Source organism: Haemaphysalis longicornis, unplaced genomic scaffold (assembly GCF_048455015.1).
Source record: "Haemaphysalis longicornis isolate Haplotype H1 unplaced genomic scaffold, Haemaphysalis longicornis Haplotype H1 scaffold_1, whole genome shotgun sequence".
Classification (NCBI taxonomy): Eukaryota; Metazoa; Arthropoda; class Arachnida; order Ixodida; family Ixodidae; genus Haemaphysalis; species Haemaphysalis longicornis.
This window is the reverse complement of record NW_027526203.1, coordinates 472,204,569-472,219,824: the sequence shown is the minus strand read 5'-3', so window position 1 is coordinate 472,219,824 and position 15,256 is coordinate 472,204,569. Positions and strand designations below refer to the sequence as shown.

The 15,256-nt window shown below is 53.0% G+C and overlaps 1 protein-coding gene across 1 annotated transcript; it reads right to left on the bottom strand.

Annotated features, from left to right (window-relative positions):
* Positions 1 to 4,663: 4,663 nt before the first annotated feature.
* LOC144173693 (uncharacterized) lies at positions 4,664 to 5,843 on the bottom strand. Its single transcript, XM_077702010.1, has one exon. The coding sequence runs from the start codon at positions 5,585 to 5,587 to the stop codon at positions 4,703 to 4,705; it is 885 nt and encodes a 294-aa protein (XP_077558136.1). The 5' UTR covers positions 5,588 to 5,843; the 3' UTR covers positions 4,664 to 4,702.
* Between the last annotated feature and the right edge of the window lie 9,413 nt (positions 5,844 to 15,256).

Here is a 15,256-nt window from a genome sequence, read left to right as displayed (position 1 = left end):
CAGTTAAAAATACCGACAAATTGCCGAGGGCGCGCACGTGAGCGCGGGCGGCAGTTAACAAAACCAAGAAAATGCCGAGCGCTCATGTGTGCGTGCCTCGCGGCGACCGCCCAGCGTCCCTGGCGCACGTTTGTCAAGCCAAGCATACCCACTTAGGGGGAAGATTGGCAAAAACAACAAAAAGCTCCAGCGTTCGCCGTAATCGTGGCACCACTTGCTCGGACTGAGAGGACACGTCATAGCGTATGCCCCTCCAAGGTGATGTCCAATGATTGTCACCTCCAAAAAAATGAAAGACGCTCACCCTTATAGCAACAATGATGGAATAAAGTTCGTTGCGGCAGCGAAGAAGAAAATTGGCTGCAATGGCCGACGTAAGCCGTCGTGATGGTCGTGGAGGTTGCGTACAGCTTCGCTACCTGCGAATCTTACGCGTTAGTGTGAGCTTCCTTCATTTCTTATCCTGACCTCAGTGATACCTTTGAGGATGCTTAGTAGAAATTACAAAATACGAAAAATACGTGCGCCGTTCAGCCTGTCCTATTGTGCGAATTATCCAACTAGAAAATTATTTGCTGACGCATCAGTAACGGTGTTAGCTCGCGTAATGGAGTTGCATGCTATTCTCGATTGAGGAGGACAACGAAAAAAAGCTGCTAAAACGCAACGCTAGGCGGCGAGGATGTCCCGGGCCAGGTGCACCAAAGCCGACTGGCCCATCAGCTGGCACGAGGCCATTCAAGCCCGCCACGTTGGAGGAAGATGGTGTGAAAAAAAAAATACAATTTATAACATTTTGTTCTTATTGGTATTGTCCCGGTCGTTACTGTTTCGACGAGTGCACTTTCTTCATGCGTATGATCCTTTCCACCCGCCGCGATGGCTCAGTGGCTATAAGGCGTGGCGCTGCTGAGCCCGAGGACATTACAGGCTTTTTCCCAGCTGCTGTGACTGCTTTTCTGATGGAGGGGAAAAGCGAAAGCTCCCGTGTGTCGAAATTCGGCGCACGTTAAATAACCCCCCTCCCCCCCCCCCCCCCCCCCAGGTGGCGAAAATTAATCTGGAGCCCTCTACTACGGCGCGCCTCATAGTGCAGGTGCATGTAGATTCGGCGCTTTGAACTCCACAATTGCCGCATTTACTCTCGCCCCCACAACCATTTTTTGCGCGACCGTATCTCGATGAGACACGGGCGCAAGAACCAATGTTTTATTTGGTAAACATTCTAAAAAAATAGGTATAAACAGTTAATTCACCACTTACGTCTCAATCTCATACTCGGTCACCTTTGCTACCTACCATTCGAGCCGTTGTGCCGCTGGTGGTGCTTAGAATCGCAAAAACAGTAATTAATTAACTCATTAATATGTGCATTTACTTTATTCTGTAGGGCGCTATGTCGGGCGAGAGGAAGGAGCCTCAGGCAGGACGACCGCTCGTCGCAAGGCAAAACCAGATTCTATTTTGTCAGCACCAGTGCGACCCCCCCCCCGTGTCCTCGTGCGCTCGCGCGGCCACGCAGCCTGTGTTCATGTCCATCGGGCTGCTGCCGGGGAGCGGCGCTCGATCCAGCGATGTCGCTGGAGCTGCTGCTACAGGGCTCCCCCCCCAAGAGAGGAGCGGGGGTGACGAGCGAAAAAGTCATGCATGTTTCCAGTGGACACGCCGAGGTCGTCTTGTTAAAGGGGGCAGAGCAGGTTCCAACGATTTGACTTCGGGCGGCTCGAAGTACGCGGGCTTCAGGCGTTCGATTGCCACGGTGTCTGGAGAGCCGTTGATGTCCAGTACGAAAGTAGTCGAGTGACGTTGAACGACTGGATAGGGGCCGAGGTAATGTGGGCGCAGTGGTCCTCGGACGGGTCCGTAGCGTACGAACACATGCGTGGCAGTTTTGAGGTCAGGGTGCGTGTAAGTCGTCGAGTTCTTTGCAAGGCGTGTGGGCTGAGGCCGAAGGTGTCGAAAAACCTCTCGTAGGTTATCAACGTATTCACTTGCAGGGACAGGTTGCGGAGACTCGTCGAACAAGTCCGCTGGCAAACGCAGAGGTGTACCGTAGACGAGCTCAGCAGACGTGCACGAGAGGTCCACTTTGTACGCGCTCCGGATTCCGAGAAGCGTCAGTGGTAGCCGTTGGACCCACTCGGTGGGGCAGCCGTGTGCAGTGAGTGAAGCCTTGATGTGTCGATGAAAGCGCTCCACAAGGCCGTTCGACTGCGGGTGGTACGCAGCTGTTCGCAGACGAGTCGTTCCGAGAAGACGCAGTAGTTCGGTGAACAGGGATGACTCGAACTGCCGGCCGCGGTCGGTGACAACGGTGGAAGGGCATCCGTAGCGCGAAACCCAGGTAGACACAAAGGCTGAAGCTACTGTGGAGGCCGTGATGTCGGGAAGAGGGCAGGCTTCGGGCCAACGTGTGAACCGGTCAACACAGGTTAGAATGTACCGGTAACCTTGGCAAGGAAGTAGGGGGCCAACGATGTCAACGTGAACGACAGAAAAACGTTCATCGGGCCTGAGGAATGGCTTGGCAGGGGGAACGGAATGGCGTTGGACTTTTGAACGCTAGCACGGCGTGCAGGCTCGTACCCAGTCTCGAATGTCAGCGTTCATACGGGGCCAAACGTAGCGGGACGCAATGAGTTTGAGATGCCCGAATGCCGGGGTGGGCCATGTTGTGTATAGCGTCAAACATGCGGCGACGATGTGAGGCAGGTAGGAAGGGTCGAGGAACACCTGTGGACGTGTCGCAGACGATGGTCACACCACGAAACGGTACATCTTCAAGCTTGAGTGCGGTAGGTGCTCCACGTAGACGGGAGAGCTCGTTGTCGTTGGCTTGCGTCGTAGCCAGTTCTTGTACGTCAAGCGGGTCGGTGACTGCTTCCATCGTTCCTGGTGAAATAGCATTTACATCGTCCATGCGACTCAGTGTGTCTGCAGGGGAATTGGCCACACCACTGACGTGCTGGATGTCGGACGTGAACTCCGAGAGGTATGCTAGTTGACGCACCTCTCGTGGAGTGTAGAGGGTGTCAGGGCGGTTCAAGGCGAACGTGAGCGGCTTGTGATCAGTGAAGATCGTGAACGTGCGTCCTTCGAGGTGATGTTTGAAGTGACGAAGAGCGAGGTACATGGCTAGCAGTTCGCGGCCGAAAACGCTATATCGTGTCTGAGCCGGAGTCATGCGCTTGGAGAAAAACGCTAGCGGTTGCCATGCACCTTTAACTTGCTGCTGAAGGACAGCTCCGACGGCAGAACTTGACGCGTCGGTCATGAGTGCCAACGGAAAGCTCGCATTTGGATGAGCCAGCAGTGCAGCGTCGGCGAGAGCGCGTTTGATGGCCGTAAATGCCCTTTCAGCAGCATCGTCCCAATCAAGTGAAGTGGATGACCGTTTGGTGGAAAGCAGCCTGTCGAGAGGTTCGAGCAGCGTGGCACAGTTCCTAATGAAGCGGCGGTAGAAATTTACCAGCCCTAGGAACTGGCGGAGCTTTGTCACTGACGCTGGCTTGGGAAAGTCGATGATTGCATGAACCTTGGCGGGGAGTGGACATATGCCAGTGGCGTCCAAACGATGACCAAGGAAATCGAGGGCAGTGGCACCAAACTCGCTCTTGGAGACGTTGATGACGATGCCGTGAACAGCGAGACGCTCGAAGAGAAGGCGAAGATGCTTCAGATGCTCTTCCAGGGATGTGCTGGCCACCAGAATGTCGTCAACGTAGGCGTAGACGAACGGTAGCCCTCGTGTGACGGGATCAATGAAACGCTGGAATGTTTGTGCAGCGTTGCGGAGTCCAAATGGCATGCGCACAAATTCGAACAGGCCGAATGGGGTTGTGATGGCAGTTTTGGGGATGTCTTCTTCTGCCACGGGAATCGGGTGGTAAGCACGAACCAAGTCTACCTTAGAGAATATCGTGGCCCCGTGGAGAGTGGCGGTGAAGTCTTGGAGGTTGGGTAACGGATAGCGGTCAGGAACGGTCTTGGTGTTCAAGGACCGGTAATCTCCGCAGGGGCGCCAGTCACCAGTTTTCTTGGGCACCATGTGCAGTGGTGATGCATGGTTACTGGATGATGGACGGATGATGCCCAGTTCCATCATGTGCTAGAATTCCGCTCGGGCGACTTTGAACTTGTCAGGCGCAAGCCCGCCGTGGTCGAAAGAAAACGGGAGGGCCAGTGGTGATGATGTGATGACGGACGTCATGACGAACAGGCTGAGTTCAGTCAGGTGGTGCTGTCACGGTTGGGAAGTCCCGCAGCAAGGTGGCGAACGGTTCATCGGCAACTGTAGCACAGGATGGCGCTAGATTAGCGGTTGCCTCCGCTGACACACCTTGCACTGAGAGGACTGTGGTAGCATCAAGTAGACGCTGCCGATTTAGGTCGACGAGAAGGCCATGTTTTGCGAGGAAGTCGGCACCGAGGATGGCGGTGCGAACGTCGGCGACGAGAAAAACCCACCGGAAAACTCGGCGGAGCCCCAGGTTTAGAGTGAGTGAGCGTTGCTTGTAGACGGGTATGCGCGTGCCGTTCACTGCTTGTAAATGCGAGGTGGCACGAGAAGCACGATCCGAGCGTGTAGCGGGCAAAACGCTAACCTGGGCACCGGTATCCACGAGAAACCTCTGCCCGGTGGTGCGGTCGGTGACGTGAAAGAGGCGACATTCCTGTGTTGGGCCGAGATCGCTTGTTGCCGTTAGCGGTCGGCCAGGCCGTTTCCCGTCCAGGCGCAGGGCAGGCGGCAGTGGCGGGCATCAGCGCCGAAACGCCGGTGGTAGTAGCAAATGCCCGGGTTAGGCGATTCACTGCGTGGGCGCTCTGGGCGCCGTCGCTGCGACGACGAGCGACGGCGTTGACGGGAACGTTGCGGCGAGACATCGCGGCGTGTTGCGGCAACGATGATCTTCTCTAGACGATCGCAAAGGCTGTCGAGTCTAGATGAAGCGGCGGACTCACTGGACGCTGAAGCGGGGTTCCTGGGGCAGGGAGGAGACGGAGGCTCAGCCGATGCAACCGCGGCCACTTGAGAAAAGGGGGTGGCGACCTCCATGACTTTGTCTGCCAGCGCGGCGAGTGCCTGCAGGTCCATGGCTGCGGCAGTGGCAAGGACCATTTGGACGTTGGAAGGTAGGCGCTGAAGGAAGAGCTCACGCAGCAGCGTGTCATCCATGACGTGAGAATGCGTGCCAAGGACTTGCTTCATGTGCCGTAGCAGTTGGCTTGGCCTGCGGTCGCCGAGCTCCTCGGAGGAGAGAAGCTGCTGGATGCGCGTGCGTTCCGAAGCAGCTGTGCGCTCCAGGAGTGCAGCCTTCAGCTGGTCGTAAGGTGCTGTGGGGCGGGTGTGGTTGAACGAAGTGAGGATGTCGGAGATCTCCTCTGCGGCTGTCGGCGGAAGGGCTCCGACGACGTGGAGAAATTTGGTTTCTTGAGAGGTGATCCGAGCTAGCTGGAATTGCGCCTCTGCTTGCAGAAACCAGGTCGTCGGGTGGCGCTCCCAGAATTGCGGAAGCCGAACGGTCAAGGCTGAGACTGCTTCGCCGGCTTCTCGCGAACGGGTTGAGTCCTGGTTGCCGAGGGACATGGCTCTACATTAACCTCGGTGGCGTGTTCGGTAGGGTCACCAATTGTAGGGCGCTATGTCGGGCGAGAGGAAGGAGCCTCAGGCAGGACGACCGTTCGTCGCAAGGCAAAACCAGATTCTATTTTGTCAGCACCAGTGCGACCCCCGTGTCCTCGTGCGCTCGCGCGGCCACGCAGCCTGTGTCCATGTCCATCGGGCTGCTGCCGAGGAGCGGCGCTCGATCCAGCGATGTCGGTGGAGCTGCCGCTACAATTCCATTTTCGTCATGCACCACACACAAACTACACAAGTTCTGACCCGGGGCTTCGTTTTTTATTTACTGCGCTAGCTGTCAACCCCCGGACTCGGCGAGTGTCGAGGAGTCCAAACCGCAAAGCGCTGCAGTGGAAGACTCTGGGAGTTGCCATGGCAATGGCGCCGCGCTAACTGTCCCATCGCCACTAACTCTCTTCCAGTTGTCACAAGGCAGGAATCCGCCACGAGGCGGCAGCCCTGCTGCAGGACGAGCCTTTCTACGTGGCTTTGGACGAGCTGAGTGGCTACCTGCATCTTTTCACGGACGGCGCCGTTAGGCACAGCACGGGCGAGGCGGCGGCGGCTGCCAGCGTGGTGCCTGAGCTGGGAGCCCAGCCGGAGTTGCCGCCTGCCCTTCCCCGCCGTCTCCACTCGGGCGGAGCTGGCCGGACTGCCCCTAGCGGCCGACCAGGACCGCTCCGGGGCGGTCATCCTCGCGGACTCCTGCACGCCTGCCCTGCTGCGGCTGCACGCGGCCCACCAGTCCACCAATAGCAGCGGCTGCCCAGGGCGCTCCCTTGCGGTCCTATCTCTTTACCACCCCCTTTCTCCTCTCTAATCTTTATTTCCCCCTCCTCCCCCTCCCCACCGCACTGGGTTGTATGCAGGTGAGCCCCCAGTTGGGCTCAATAATATCCCCAGTGCACTTCCTTTTCCTTTTCACCCGAACCACCTAAGAAGAAGAAGGGGCGCTCCCTTGCGGCCAAGCTGCACAAGGTGGCCTCCCAAGGCTGCGACCTGCGGCTCCACTTGCTGCCGGGCCATTGTGGCACCCGGAGCATGCTCCGTGACCCTGGGCAACGAGGACGCCGACGCCCTGGCCAGGGAGGCCTACCAGGAAGGGTGCACCCCAGTCTCCCGGGACGTCACCGCCTCCGACGAGGCACGCGCCGTTCTGGCCCGCATGGTGCGGACGATCGCACCCCGACCCCGGGTTGTGAGTGGCCTGGCACCGCGGCCGCCGCATGCACACGTCAGCAGGGACGCCCGCTACCTGCTGCTACCAGAAACGCCACCAGAGACGCTGGAGCATCTACTCTGCTCTGGCCCCCACAACATGCAGTGCCGAAAGTAGAGCTCCACCGAGCGCTCCGGCGTCAATTGAGGCCTTCCTTGCGCCGGAATCGAGGACCTTCTGTTCATGAAAAAGCTTGCGGCCACCAAACGGGAAGTCTTCGCCAATCTGATACATTACCTGTAGACGACCGGCCTCACACAGCGGCTGTATCCAGGACTGCCGTGATGTGCCCGGACTGACTTGGCCTTCTCTTTTACTCTTTCTTCTCGCTTTCTCTATCTCTTTAACACTCTGCTCTATCCTTTCATTCTCCTCTACTCCTCCTCCTCCGCACTGGGTTCTATGCAGGTGAGCTCCCTACCGAGCCCAATAATATCCCCACTTCCTTTATTTTTCCTTTCCCTAAAACCACAAACAACAACAAGGTAGGAACGTAGCGGCCAATAGCGGCACGCGCTAGCTCTTTTTCTCGCGGCAAGTGCGCTCGCTGACTACGGAGATGATGATGATGGAATCGTTTATTTGGTTATTGAAACAGGACAAAAAGTCTGGCCTGCCAAAGCCACGTACGGCTTGAGTGGCAGAGCTTGGCAGTCATAGAAGCCAGACAGTAAGAAAATAAATGGCAAAACAAAAGCAAATTAAGAGAACAACGAATTCCGGCAATACACACAGTGGGTGAAGCTAGCAGTACATCTAACATCTATTTCTCAAAAACTTATTTTGTTTGTATCTTGAATTTGTGCTAGAAATATCACCACGGAGTTGACTGAACGCAGCCTGAATACATTACGGGCTCGTCCTACATCCGTACCATGTGTTGCTACGGGGACGTTCCCATTTAACCAACTACCTGGCTGCCTCTTTCACATGATGGAAGCGTGTTAGCCACTCCGCGCTGAATAATGATATTCAGAACGCCTCCAATAATATTTAAGTAGTAAGATATTATATTTGTTGTTTAGGCTGTCCCTTAATTGGCACGTTAAAAACACAAAAGCTGAATTTTCAACGCGGACTGTCATGACGCTATAGCACATACAGTTGCATCCCATTGATCAACCTCTACAGGCGAAAGTGTAACGTGAGAGCAACAATTTTAAACATGGGCAGCATAACTAAAGCGCACTGTGGAAATAGCAAGACCACGCATGATGCAAACAGTGAGGCGAAATGCCAACTATATATACAGCTACAAAAATAAATAGTCCGAACGATAAAAAGACCTTATGATTTTAATAGGACGATGGGTTTCCAGTGAACAGAACTAGCTGTTGAAAATATCTACATGTGCTGGATAAAAAGCATGAGTGTTCAGCATCCTGGGCAGTGCTTGTTACAGGAGCTGAAAGTAACAAAAGAGTGACATTTTCTTGTCGTTTTAAAAGGGAGTGAAACCTGGAGCCGGGGAAGAATTACAGCGCAGCTAACTTGCCCGAGGGATAGCTCAAAATGTAAGGTAAGCTTTACTGCACCGACAAGGACTGAGTCAGGAGTGAGGCTCGCGAGGAGGGCAACTTTATTAAATGTCTGGTGAAGAGAAGGGTTTGCCCTGCAAGGGCTCGATGATGGTACGCGCCGAGCCTGAGGTAAACCAACACACCCCAGGAGGGGCGAGCAGGAAGTACCGTAATTACCCGATTCTAACGCGCACTTTTTTTCCGGAAAAATAGGTCGAAAAATCGCATGCGCGTTAGAATCGGATACGAAACCGAAACTGCCGAAACAACGGAAATTTCGTCCCGCCCATCACCATCGCCATCTCAAGCAGGCGCCAAAGCTTTTAGCAACCATTTTTCAGACGCAGGAAGCATAGGTATAGTGCCTAGAATATTCTAGGCACTATAGCATATAGGCGCCTAGGCTTTTCTATCGGCGTTCACACAAATCGTCAAATCGTTCCACTTGCGCGCTTGATAACAGCAATGGCGGCAGCGGCTCTCACGCATTCAAAACGAGCGGTCGGCTGAAGCGTGCGCCTCTGGAGAAGCTCGCAGGATGGGCGTGCGAGGCATGGGCCACGATCCCATCGATCATGGTTGAACGTTCGTTATGAAGTGTGGCATCGCGAACGCGCTTGACGGCACCAAGAACGAGATGTTGTGGTCAGCGGAGAGCGACGAGGAGTGAGATGAGTGAGATTATTTCGAGAAATAAATCGCCCGTTTCTCTCGCATTCGTTTTTCTTGCTCACAAAGTTCCGTGCGCGTTACAATCGGAGGTGCAATTTTTTTCGGTTTTTTTGCCAGGGAAATCGGGTGCGCGTTAGAATCGGGGGCGCGTTAGAATCGGGTAATTACGGTATGTGGGTGTAATTGCAGCATTGCACGTGCACCAGAGAGGTGTGCTCTTCATGCGCCCTGATATCTCAGCCGTTGGATCAGTGGGCCGTTCCTTGCTGTCGGAAGTCGTAGAGCATTGCTGGGGTGAGCTGAATATTGGTTTCGACTTTTCGTACAGTGTGTACATTTTTTTTATTGAGTGAATGCTGCGATTTGCGATGCGAAGGAAGGTGCAGTTTTCTCTAATACAGTGGAACCCCGCTGATATGTCCCCCGGACGTACGACGACCCACTTCTTACGACGGATCACCGCGGTCCCGGCAAACTCCCCATAGAAACAATGCATTAAAAAACCCTATGATATGACGCTCGGGTGCACAGGGTCCGCTTAATACGACGGACCCTAGCGCGGATAAACCGGCGCTATTCCCATATTTTACACCGCTTCGCCGCCTCGTCCTGACCTTCTTTATTCTTAATCCCCGTTTGACGCTGCTTGATGTGCAAATGCCCGCAGGCGGGTCAGATCCTTACTGAACAGACGCAAGCAAGCAGGCGAGTACTCGTGAGCGGGAGTTCACCTGCGACGGCCCCACGCAGCAGCAGTACACCAACGCGCCAACCGCAAGAAGTCGAAGTCCAGGTGGCAGGTGGAGCGTGAATCCGAAGCTCCCGTTGAGCCTCCGACAAACGATGAAACACATACGACGCAGCCCCACGGCGATGACCAGACAGCCGCTTCCCCCGCCCGCTTGATTCAAGTTTTTTCCTTTCACGACGCTCAGCTTAACAAAAGCCGTGTTGTCACTCCGCTCTTTTCTTTGCTAGAACGCCTCGATTCACGCGCGTCCGCTGCAAGTGTGGAGCAAAATACAGGAGGCGATGGGGGAAGACACATACCCGTTGGCATCGCCATTTTTGGTCCCTCGCTGGCCGCCGCAGCAAGTCACTGTAGCAAGACCGCGCTATAATTCTCGCCCCAACACGGTTTACTCGCGAAGGTTGAATTATCTTATCTATTTCGCATTAGTGAAACGAAAACAGTTATGTGTTGAGCACTATGACCCAATAGCGATGGCACGGTACCGTTCAAAGGATGTCTTCATGTACGGCAATGCTGTTTTTAGATGCAAAGCATCTCTTAGTAGAGGCTCCGTCGTCCGGGGTCCGGCGTCCACACCTCTCCTCCTCTCCACAACAGCTGTGATAACGCCGCTCTCTCTCCCCTCCTCCTCTCCACACCACCTGTGCGCGCTCCTCCTCCTCTCCACATCAGATAACCTGTCCGCGCCGCTGCTCCTTTCAGTTGCTGCTTTCTGTCAAGACAACGCTGCGCCGTCCGATGAGCTGACAATGGACGCTGGCGTTCGGCAACGTGACAACGCTTCGCAACGCCAGCGTCGAACAGCGGATTCCTCGCTTCGAGAACGAGAAGCCGCAAAACGTTCCCCACTACTCGATAAATAAAGAAGACAGTTAATACGATACTACACGTGTCTTTACTTAACAACCAATTAACACGCTACTACTCCACGGCTTTACATCTTCCCACGTGGGAAGATGGTGTAATTTTTTTGTTCATCTCGGCATTGTACTATCGTTCGTTTCGCTTGGCCTTGGCAGTTTCACACTCGCCTTTTCCTCTCTCAATTTGTTCGACCACGTCAGCCTTGTATTGCGTAGCTCGCGGCGCTTGGCTGGCGGTAACCGCTACGCCGGTCACCACGCCTCCCTAGGGGCCTTTAAAGGCTCAATAAAATGTTTGTCCTCCTCCTCCTCCTGGCGGGTGGCTGGACGCCATAAAGTGGAGGGGGCACAACAAAGGCGTTGTTTTTTTAACTTGGGATTTCAGCTAAAGGTTCGCAAATAATGCGAGAACGCGCTGAATATAGCAGTTTAAATAAGATCTTCTCCCACCTGTCGCGTGAGACCGTCTATAGGTCGGCATTTACCCGCGCCCCGCGTCATACGACGCTTTTTCGCGGTCCCTTGAAAGCCGTATTATCGGGGTTCCCCTGTACTTGTCTGGTGTGCGGCTATTTGCTTTTTGTATGTGAATTTGATTTTTGCTTGTATGTTTGCATGATGGGAAACAGCGCAAAACAAAACTTGGAAAAGACTTGGACAAGCAGCGTCTTCTGCTGACAATGAATTTGGTCGGGGATCGATTTTCGCAGACAAGCTGATGAGCGAGCTCCTTTCCCTCGATGCGTTCACGGCCAAGTATACAGTGCAAGGTGATTGTTCTCGCGGTTGCATGATTCCATTACGATGTGGTTCCAGCAGCCTTTGCTGTATGTTGCGGATCGCTTCGGTAGAGCTCCATGGCGTCGGCAGGATTTTATCCTGATGGGGGCAGACCCGTTGTATCGCAAGGGGAGAGGGAGAAGGTATAGGAGAGGGTGGCTTGGGTGGTGGGGGGGCAAGTGCCTTTTTTGCACCCCCTTGCCGATGCCCATGGTAGAGTCTGGGTAGACGCTCACCTTGCAATGTTCATGTTCAGCCAGTAGTGAAGCCGCTTGATCGCGTGTGTTTCTAACACGGGGATGTTACGATGGCTATTAAAGGGCACTTCCAGGTGTAAAGGCTGCGTAGGATGCCGTGTTTGAGTGCTGCGTCGGTGTATATTGTTACACTTATCCGTGCTGCGGTGATTCGTTGCTTGTGCGTGACGTTGGGCTTCGTGAAGGCGGGGTGTAATATTTGGGGTATGTTTGGAAACACTACAGATTACCTAGGATTTGTGGGCTTCGTGTGATTTGTGCCAGCCAAATGCGGATTGCTCGTTTAAGGATGCCGCACCCTTGCTCCGTGTTGTGAGAGCCTGCTGTTTTGTTATCTCTGTGCTGCTGTAGAAGTTCCTCGAGGCTGTGAAACAGTCGGGTGTCGTTTGAGGTGCATATCGGTAGACCGAGAGCCAATTCGTGAACCGTGATGACTGAGAACTCGTTTGCTAGGCTGTGCTCGTGTCAGTGCACGGCCTGTTCTTCTTAGAGTCTGATATGCTATGCTATGTTTTGTTATGCCTGATATGATGTGCTATGTTGCCTGATATGCTATGTTTTTATCTTTCCACTCCTGCTTGAGCCTAATTCTGGCCTGCAGTATTGTCTAAATAAAATAAATAAAAAATTTTTCTTAAGATGCATCATCTGGCCAGGTGTGTTAGGTTTAGGCACTTTTTTTCGAAATGTGAAATGTTTGCGTTGACGTTGTTGTTAAGATTGACGAAGGCGAATATTCTGCAAGGTGTCACTAGCAGTATCTTACGCGGCAAGCTGTGACGAGTGTTTGTTTTCTGGTGATATATGTCTTCCTTAGCATCTAGATTCACTGTTAGAAGTTTGCGTTAAAATTGGCATGGATGTTAGTGAGTTATTGTAATTATTCAGTGAACGGAACCAAGCTTGAATTTGTCTTAATGGTTTTTTTAACGTCAAACTTCGAACAGGCCCTGGAAGACGTCCACGGTAAATTTCGCCAATAACGACATTAACTATAAATACTGCAATACTGTTATACTGTACATTACTCTTCAAATTGGCGTTTTACGCGCCAAGCCTTCCACTGGGCTATGAGGCTTGCGTTGGTGAAGAGTTGCGAAATAGTTTTGCATACATTTTTTTTTTTGTTTTTCACCTTCATTATAGAAAGGGCCGCCGCGGTTCGGAGCCGAACCCGCGATACCGTGCAGTGGCTATCGCGATACCGCGATAGCCGCTGCGCCACTGCAGCTGGTTATAGCAGTTTTCATGACACTCAAGGTAAGCCCCTTCAGTTAACACAATCGATTTATATTTACTGCTGCGCACGAGGGGGCGGATTCTATTCCCACGCGGGGGCTGTGTTGATGATACGCCATGTGTGCCGTGCAGATTTAGGAGCCCGTCCCTCGATGAGCAGTGCACGGCGCGCCACGCGTCACAAATTCGCCGATTCTTCGGCTGGCTGCATCCACAATTTGCGCTTACATTCGTTCCACGTCTACCGCCTTTTCTGACAGCACAGGTTATTTTGTGGCAGGGGTAACTCCGACAGTTTCCCAGAAAAGTGACGGGAATCGCATGCAAAGCAGTAACAGAGCGACCCTGTGTGTCGGTAAGGGATGCAATCACGTTGACTTCGACTTATCTGGCGACAGCTGTATGTTGTAACGGCCGCTCTCAGACCATCTCGCCCCAGACGCCATTCTTTGGGCGCAGGACGTATTAGCGAACCTATCGCACCGCCAGACCCCCTTATTCCCATGAAGAACGTGCCTTGAGCACCTGTAATCTTCTGTCTTGCTTATCGAGCTCAATTTGCCCTCAAGTTTGCTGCACAACATCAGCAGAAACCAGAGTCGATGCACTGCGGTGATGATTGTTTTGAAGTGTTTCGGTAGTTAGATTTTTATTCCGCTAGTTAACCAGGAAGGCGGTGAATCATGCAAGCCAGTCAGCGTTCCACATTTTATATTTCATACAGCGTTAATGATTTCATACTTAACTGCAGCACGAGTACATATACAGGCACGGGCACGCAAAGAGGGAAACACGTCGCTCTATTTGTTTCACAGGTTGAAATCGTAGATGGCGGCAGGAATATATGCCGCTCAACATGCAAGATGGCTCTCGTCCGCGCAGCCATGGTAGAGTGTACTATAGCATGCACTCTAGCCATGGTCCCGCCATAGCTGTCACCCTCGGTCGTCATCGGGTGCCTCGATAGGGGGCGAAACCACAGTACTGAGGGAAGACGGCCTTCACAACCGCACTGCACTGCTGTTCACGGCAACCATGCATAATCGCAATGCTTCCACCATTATACCTCATCTCCAGCGCCAACCATCGTGCACAAACGCACGCGCGACGCTTTCATCATCACCAGCGGCATGGGAACCTCAAGCGGAGCCTCGCGCATATAACAATCATGGCCCCTAGTCTGGGCAGTTCCAGGTTTGAGCCGCGCCTTACTTCGGCAGGGATCCCACACATAGGGTTAGGACTACTAAATTACTCATTCGAAGGCGTGACGCTGACGCACGTTTTGTCCTCTACTAGCAGGCGTGATGCAAGACAAGAAGGAGGCGGCTATGTTAGGGGCGAAGCACCTTAGGGGCTCGGGCGGTCGGCGTCTCCTGTCGTCGTATTCTCGTGTGGTCACGGTACTGAAACACCGGGACACTCGTTTTCCGACACCTCGCGCTAGAGCATTTCATCTCCGTGGACAAAAACGCGTACTAAAAGAACACACCCGGATACTCGTTTTCCAACGCCTCGCGCTATAGAACGCTTCGGGCTTCAAAGACACGACACTTTCGCAGGAAAGCTGTATACTATGTACCTGAACTCGGCACTGTCTACGATTTGGAAGCACAGGAGGCTCATCAACAAGCATTAGGACGAGGGAGAATAATCCAAGAAATACAGTATGCATATTGACTGGGATTAGCTACGCGATGGTTGATTGTATATAATAAATGTACATATATATATAGTTGAAGCGAAATCTTGTTCCGTCTCTCATTGCTTATTAGCAGCAATTTTGCTGTGGGAAATCCGGCGGACACAGACACTGCATGCTTCGCCCCTCCCCGGTTTCACGTTAGTAAAGATGGCCCAGAATTTTTTTTTGCCAAAGTATTTCAGCGCGCCCTCAAAAGCAGGAACGACCGCCACCATGGATACTTATTTTTTATTTTTATTTATCTAATACCCATAGCGCCAGGGGCATTACAGTGGTGGTGGTGAAGCGCACAACAAAATAATACAGAGTTGCAATCAGCCGTACATCGGCCTTACAGCGTATAAAACATACAATACATCTGTAAAATGCAGATATATACCACAAACAAGCACCCATAACATCGCTGAGTTCATAAAACGAAAAGAAAAACAGTGTCAAAACAATCAAAACGCGTTTCACCAACTTTGAAACGAACGAATCATTTGATACAACTGATACGATGTCGCAGGGCAAGTTGTTCCAGTGACGAATTGTCTGCGGGGAAAAGACGACCGAAACGATTCAGTTTTTCAAAAGTACTCCCTGACCTTGAGTGGGTGATCTGGCTGCTTTGAAATTCTTTTCAGT